This window comes from Solanum tuberosum, unplaced genomic scaffold (assembly GCF_000226075.1).
Source record: "Solanum tuberosum cultivar DM 1-3 516 R44 unplaced genomic scaffold, SolTub_3.0 scf00109, whole genome shotgun sequence".
Taxonomy (NCBI): Eukaryota; Viridiplantae; Streptophyta; class Magnoliopsida; order Solanales; family Solanaceae; genus Solanum; species Solanum tuberosum.
The window spans coordinates 1,136,814-1,144,948 of record NW_006239042.1 but is presented as its reverse complement, the minus strand read 5'-3'; the positions used below and the strand labels follow the sequence as shown (position 1 = coordinate 1,144,948).

The window sequence follows — 8,135 nt, the reverse complement described above, 5'->3', positions numbered from 1 at the left end:
CTCTGATCATGACACAATAAAAAAATTATGATGGTGACCCTCTTGTAGAACCATCATTGTACCAGAGGCTCATTAGTTTTCTAATGTCATTTAATTTTGAATAGTTATCAAAATATATCACAATGTCATTTAATTTTGTGGTGTTAAACATGTCATGTGAGAAGTTAGAATAGTTGCCAAAAAAAAAGAAAGTAACATTATTTTTTAAATGAACGAAACCGAAAAACGACAAACAAATTGAAACGGACGGAGAATGTGTTAAACTCAATAAATAAAGAGAGTAAAAAAGAAAAAGGAATAACCAACTTTAACGACTGCATGTCACGTATGGCGGCAATGCACAAAAAATATTGTCTTCTCTCTGCTTTGGGACTGGTGGACACGAACCCTTATTAATCTCTTGGATTTCACAAAAGAAAAAAGAGTTCAACGTTGACCTTCCCAAATGTGTTTATTTCTTTGGCCATCACCCCCAGAAAAATAGCTAAATTTTTTAGCTACATTTTTCATTTTTTTGGAACAATGTTTTACGACCAGATGAGCTAATGTAGGGACTTCAATTTTGATCCTCATTTTTCTCTCTAGCTCACCCATTTCCCATCAAAGAGTTTTTATTCCTTTAATGGGTTTTGTGGGGACATGGGTTGTGTCAGCTCCAAGCAGGCCAGAGCCCATTCTCCGCCCCCACGACGCAATTCTTCTCTAACAACTCCTATTATTATTAATGCTGATATTACTGAACACAATGTGTACCATGTCAAGGCTGGATTTGCACCTCTGGAGAAGATCAAAGAGGAACCCGAAAAGGAGAAGAAGGAAGAATCGTTAATCCAACGAAGCTCCTCCAATTCTAAGGCTTCGAAAAAGGGAAATTCGGATAAAAAGGTTAATTTTAGTATCAAATTTGGAAGGCTAAATGAAGGAGAACATTTGGCTGCAGGATGGCCTGTTTGGCTAACCGCCATTGCCTCTGAAGCTATTGAGGGATGGATGCCCCTTAAATCAGATGCCTTTCAGAAATTAGAAAAGGTAATCTTTCTTCCTTCACGGATTCAGAATTTAAATTTGATTGGTTCAATGGAAACACACAATTGTAATTAATTGTTTCATATGGAACATGATGTTGAAGATTCATATAGCCGAACCCAACTGGACTGAGATTGTTGATGTTTGTTATTGTAATGAAAACATCATTTCTTGTGATAGAGAAGAAAAATGAATCTTGCATTATCTATAATACAAGATTTCAGATCATAAAAATGTATGCTATGTTTTGACAATTGGTGTATGTGTTAAATGTTATTACATACCAACACGATGAGCCATATAGGATTGACTTTCTAATTACTATACGATGAGCCGATGACAATTGTTTTTTGTTGGTCGTATTGATTTTTGCTCCCTATTCTTATGGCTGCTTATTTTATTATTTTCTTAATGTCCTGAAATTCTGAAGGGGCTCTTGACCATCTCATTTTGAAAGAAGAAGCACCATGAACCTTTGAAATTTAAGTTAATTTGTAAATACTAGCTCTGAATGATTCTTAGCATCGGATGCAGTAACAATAACTTTTGATTGAATTTTCATCATACCATTTATATGGATAGGTTCATATATCCTACCTAGAGATGTTTATGCTTTAAGTAGAGTTTGAGGATACTTTAATTTCTCCCCCTCATGTCAATTATGAGCTCCCCGTTCATTGAACATGAGTACAATCATAACTTGAAGGAAACCGTGGGGTACCCCAATATAATAATTTACTGCAAGCAAGTGTAACAAAGACGATGCGTGACAGATTTAACTCTTCAAGCTAGTTATAATGAACTTATAGGAAACCATGAACAATGTTAGACTGACTTTAGACTCTTGGTTTACTGCACATGCCACAGGGATTTGAAAATTTTGATAACATATTTAGGCCTTGACTGCCTAATTTCATATGCAATGGTACACGGACGTTTGGACTGACTATTTCAGTAGAATATTACCGTCTTATGAATGCAAAGGGAATTTCTTCTTACAAATATTTTTCTGCCTTCTACATCTGTAGATTGGACAAGGGACATACAGCAGTGTTTATCGTGCACGTGATGTCGAAACTGGTAAAATGGTTGCCCTGAAGAAGGTGAAATTTGACAATTTCCAGCCAGAAAGTGTCAGATTTATGGCTCGAGAAATAACAGTTCTACGCAAACTTGACCATCCAAATGTCATGAAGCTGTTGGGAATAGTTACTTCTCGGTTATCATGCTGCATATACCTTGTTTTTGAATACATGGAACATGACCTCTCTGGACTGTTGTCATGTCCTGACGTCAAGTTCACCGATTCACAGGTTTGTTAGCATTAGACAATGTCTCTCTACCCTTAGATGTTGTGTTAGGATCACTTTTTGAATCACTTTACTCGCAAATTTAGGAAAATATGAACAACTCATATTCTGTTCTTCTCTTCTTTTTTTTTGGATGGAAGTAGATTAAATGCTATATGCAGCAGCTGTTGAGTGGACTAGAGCATTGTCATTCCCGAGGTATAATGCATCGGGATATTAAAGCTTCCAATGTTTTGGTAAACAATGAAGGAATTTTAAAGATAGCAGATTTTGGTCTAGCAAATTTCCTTAGTGCTAGACACAAACAACCACTAACAAGCCGTGTGGTGACTTTATGGTATCGACCTCCTGAACTTCTCTTGGGATCAACAAGTTATGGGCTAACGGTGGATTTGTGGAGTGCTGGTTGTGTTTTTGCAGAACTGTTCTTTGGGAGGCCTTTCTTAAAAGGGAGGACTGAGGTCAGTGGTTTTTTGGACTTCATTTTCTATCGGATAACATTTTGTACATAATTCTCATAATAACTTGCAGATGGGACACGAAAATCTACACAACTACAAGATCTATGAATGAACTCTTGAATATAATAGCTTGATTAGATGTTACTCCTCTACTACCATGTAATGCTACTGATTGTAGTCAACTGTGAAAAAGTTTCTTTTTCTCTACTCTGCAGGTTGAACAATTGCATAAAATCTTCAAACTATGTGGTTCTCCATCTGAGGATTACTGGAAAAAATCTAGACTTCCACTAGCAACTATTTTTAAACCTCAACATCCTTATGAGAGTGTGCTTCGAGATAGATGTAAAGAATTACCAAAAACTGCTGTCAACCTTATAGAAACGCTTCTTTCAATTGATCCTCATAAACGTGGAGCTGCTTCATCTGCTCTTGATTCTGTGGTAAGGCATGAGGAAAGCAGTTCATGAATCTTTTACTCATTGTAAAGTTATCTCAGTTTTTTGTTCTGTGTTTCAAAATTCAACTCTCAGTTTTGACAACATTTAAGACAATTCTTTCAGCATGCTAATATTATGGTTCAACACTTGTCATGTACCTTCTTCAGTATTTCAATACAAAGCCTTACGCATGTACGCCGTCTAGCTTGCCTAAGTATCCACCGAACAAGGAAATTGATGCAAAGTTCCGAGAAGAAGCAAGGAGGTGAATTCCCTTTCTTCTTTGTCCTTCATAGAAAACAAATTTCGCATATAGTTGCTTAAATTGAGTGCAAGTCATCCGGAAGGTGCTCAAAGTTAGTAAAAGCCAACGAATTTAATCTGTAGTTGTAGACATAAAAAGAAAGATGGTTTGTCGCTGTTCCTTCACTAGTATGAGTACTAGTTCAACATTATAGCTGAAACATACGTAGTTCACACCAAACATTTCATCCATCTCGAACTGCTTAGTTTTAAGAAACTAATCTCCTTTGATTTTGAACTTTTCCCCTCACTTACATTGTCAGAAAGAGGGCCAGTTCCACAGTGAGAGCATCTGGAGCTTCAAGAAATTCAAGAAAGGTGCAAAAGTCGCTTCAAGAATCGAGAAACTTTGGCATAGTCTCAACAGAGGTCTTTTTCCAGTCATACATATACACATACTTACATTCCTTTTTGACGGTACATTGACAAATTTCCTTTTATTCCTTATGAAGGAAGCTGAAGCTAATATCCATAATGGTCGTCGAAACATTGGTGGTAGTGGCCATATTTCTAAAGGAAAAGGAGCTACTGTGGCACGCATATCAATGAAATCATCTTATGATACAGTGTCAGAGGCTTCTCAGACGACCGAAGAATCTCAAGGGGAGAGCATCCGATCTGTCCCTGCGCAAACAGCTTCAAGTGGCACTGCATGGGCCAAAATGAGAAAGCAAGATTCTGCAGCCTCAAGGCCCCATCCACAGGCCAACTCAAAAAGTCAAAAGTTGATTGCCTTTGACACATCTAGTGTACTACACTCAGCCGATACCTTGGATTTAAACATGCCAGGTAATAATGACTTTTCGAGCAGGATCAACAACGAAGCCAGAGGCTGCAACAATGATGCAAAGCATTCTATTAGCAGGCAATACACTCATCATGAGCAACGAGATTCTTTTGGATCATCTGATATACACCAGTCTCAGGAGATATCAGAGGTTCGTATTCTTGATCTACTATACCTATTTGAAATTAATAGTGAGAAACTGAAACTTTTCTTTTCTGCTGTAATGCTAGCATAGGAAAGCTTTTGTTTTTTGGAGGAATTGGGTGGGATTGGATAAAATTGACCCGTAAGCTATTCTATGGCTAATTGCAACCGTTCCTCCGAGCGTTTGATAATAGTCAGTTGTGCAGTATTAAATTGTGTGACCATTTCATTAAAAAGTTAAAACTGTTAGTGAACAAACTTTATTTTCTTAATTTTGTCTTCAACATACTGAAAAGAAAACAAAACTGTGCCTTCAACATGTCTCCTCAGTGCGGGAGTGTCACTGAGACTTGAACCCCCAGGATTTCTATTTACCCTAATACCATTTTAAGAAATAGACTTGAGCTGAACTCAAAACCAAGGACTAGTTCTAGAATTACTACGATTATCTGAGTAGTTGATAACTAGATACCATCAGTCAAACTACAACTGATTTAGTGCGTGATTCACAGATTTACAGCCTGAATTGGATTTAGTGTCCCATATCGGTTAATGGAATGGGTCATTATATAGTTTGAGACAGTCCTCACCTCATGATCAAGTTTTTGGAGTTGAGTTAGCTGCAAGGTCTATTTTCTGTTCCCATCCCTATCCGTGATTTACCCAATGTTAGGCCCTCATCCTACGTTGTCCATGCTTCAAATATCCAGTACTAGGAGAGCAAGGAAGTATTAAGTGTCCAAAATTTGTTGAGAAAATGGGATGTCATCTCTTTATATAGTCTAAGACTATCATCTCCTCATGAACTAGCTGAGTTTGATTTAAGCTCGAACTTCATTTTCTTTGCATGGAGATGTTATCATTGTTGTGCTTTGCAAATCTCTACCGTCTGTGAAAAATGAGTGCAATGCCTATGATAAACACACACCTGACACATAAAGCGGTAGTAAATGTTATAAGTGTACTGTATTTTTAATATATGCAATAATGCTACAACCTACATGATATTTTGTGTTTTTTTTTTCTTAGAACTAAAAAACCCAATAAAAGATAGCTAACTGCATTTCAAAGGGGAAGTCTTTATCAGCACCAGAAGTGGTCAGTCTATGAACTTCTCCCATTTAGACCTTTATAAACTGGAAAGTTACAGCAACAATGGACCTTGCCTGTTAGCTAAAATAACTTAAATATCATGTCTACAATCTGAAGTTTTACTTTTTATCTGAAGCCATGTAATACATGCAACTTATAAGTAATTGCAAAGGCGCAACGAAGAATATGACTGAATATGTAAGTATCTTTCTAAATGACAGGACTATAATGGCCGACAAAGAAGGGTTGTGTTCTCAGGACCATTGATACATCAGAGGAGTGATCCAAACCAGGATTATCAAACGCACCAAGATGGTCAGAGATCTCGGTTTTATAAAGGTAAACACATTCTCATATGTGGTGATTTCTATTTATCACAGTAGAAATCCATAAAGAACCATTTTTTTTTTCTTTCTTTTGTTAAAAAATCAAATTTGGTTTGTTTCTGTAGATTTGTAATGAGAGTGATCTGGAAGTGCATCCTGCATCCCTTAGCCAGTGAAGTGACTCTGAAGAAATGAGGATGTTTGTTGGTTGAGAAGAAAATCAAAGTTTGTTAAGCAATGTATCATTTTTTCCCTGACCACTCTACTTATGAAGAGCTTGGACTCTATGAACTCTGATCCTTGCAACTATATTTTTCTCGCAAATCATGTAGACACTTACTGGTGCAAGACATAGTTTTTTTACCAGAAATATGATGGAATCGCTGGAAAATTTGATGCTGAAATATCCTACAAGTGCTTAGCGGAATTGGAGTTTGATAACATGCTATAGAGTTGCAACATGTATCCCCAAAAACCATTAAAAATCATGACTTTTTTTTTCTTCTATTTACTGATTTGTGTCTAGGCTTACCTATTTGCAAATGGAAAATCTGTATACACACATTCAAACCTTTAGTTGACATGTTTATACTACAAATTCAATCATCCATTGTGCCTTTGATCGTTTATGTCTATATATGTATTCGGCTCCAATTGATTATACAGAAGATTGTTGAATGAGGATAGGGACATAGGGATATTATCTGTCATCATAAACTAAATGGACTTCTTTGATCTAAAAACATACCAAGTCCAAAGGAACTAGAACTTTGAGTTTACGGATTCTAAATTCTGAAAAATGGAAGTTACTCGAGAAGATTTGGTGTTGTGCCCACCAATATAACTTAATTTAGTCCATAGCCACCCCATTTCTTTTTGATTTATTTTGTAGGTTTACTTTAAGAAAAAGTCAAAAAGTGGGGTAGGCTTGTGAGGTCAGGGGCCTTTTTAACACTTTAAAAACTTGGGGGGATAAAATACAAGTTTTGAAAAATCATTTTCTTCCCAACACTTCAAATATTAAATAAATTTAATCCCTCCAAAAATAAAGTACAATCCCAATATAAAAAAAAATTAATATATTGGGTTATCAGAAAATCCTTTTTCCGATGAAACCTCAGAACTTTGCTCTCCAATGTGGCTTTTAATCTTCCATATATCAGCTTTATCGATTTCGTAAACCTCCATAAAACATCTTTCTCCAAGAACCAACCTTTCCAATCTTCTATTCTTGAAACCATAAACAAACGTACGATCCCATAATAGTTCCGGAAGATTTCAAACGAAGTGAATCGGGTCTATTTTGTTCAATCTTCTTCCCCAGTTCAGTTGAATCTTGTTCAATCTTCTTCCTCTCAGGTAAGTTTCATCATTGTATTTCCAATAACTTTTACTCCTATTTGATTTATTTTTTAATTGCGGTAGTGTAGTGAAGTTTAGATATTTTCTTAAACTTTTGAAAATCTGACCCTTTTTAGTTTATGTTTCTAATTTGGCATCGTTAATGACGTTTTGATTTGGATAATGCATAGAAATTTTATAAAAGTTTTATGTTAGCGATTTGAAAAAATTTATTGTATTTTGATTGATTTAATCGATTTTAAAGTTTTATGCTTGCGATTTTACTATCGATTTCTGTTTGAACTGCTACTTCTTTTGCATGTGTTTTTAATGTAAGGTTTGATTGTGCTAATAGACTAGTGGTCGATATTTTGAAATGACAAATTTATTTTTGCTTGTATATAGTACAGTATGGCTAAAACTAGAGGCGGCATCATTAAACGATCTGGTCCTTATGCTTCTAAAAATAAGAAAAGGAAGGTTGAAGAAGTTTCCAAAGCTTCAAAAAAGAAAAAAATTATTGTGGAAGAATATGAGTCGAACTCTGATTCTAATACAATGGTCTAGATTGACAACTACCAGGACAGTAGTGCCCAGTCTAGTGATGATATTGAATCTAGTAATGATAAAAGTGACAGTGAAGATGAGAGTAGTAGAGATACCCAAACTGGTGATGAGGATGAAGATCCCCTGTCTTTGCCAATTTGTGCAGAAGACATTCCTGGTAAGTCGTATGATTTAAAGACATGGATAGATGAAATAGGATCGTTTCCAGCAAAAATTTCTGTTAGAGCAAGGATGGTTGTTTATTGTGATTTAATAAATCTTCTAGTTGAAGAAAAAAAATATGATGATTTTAAAGGCACTTGTTTTGGACACTTGAGGCATATTTCAGAACATTTCAA

The 8,135-nt window shown here is 35.8% G+C and overlaps 1 protein-coding gene across 1 annotated transcript; it reads left to right on the top strand.

The window, feature by feature from the left end:
• Nucleotides 1-622: 622 nt before the first annotated feature.
• Nucleotides 623-6,368, top strand: LOC102597095 (probable serine/threonine-protein kinase At1g54610). Its single transcript, XM_006350106.2, has 9 exons — nt 623-1,029; nt 2,055-2,339; nt 2,480-2,797; nt 3,013-3,240; nt 3,405-3,502; nt 3,804-3,909; nt 3,993-4,478; nt 5,785-5,902; nt 6,015-6,368. The coding sequence occupies exons 1-9, from the start codon at nt 640-642 to the stop codon at nt 6,020-6,022; spliced, it is 2,037 nt and encodes a 678-aa protein (XP_006350168.1). The 5' UTR covers nt 623-639; the 3' UTR covers nt 6,023-6,368.
• Nucleotides 6,369-8,135: the final 1,767 nt, after the last annotated feature.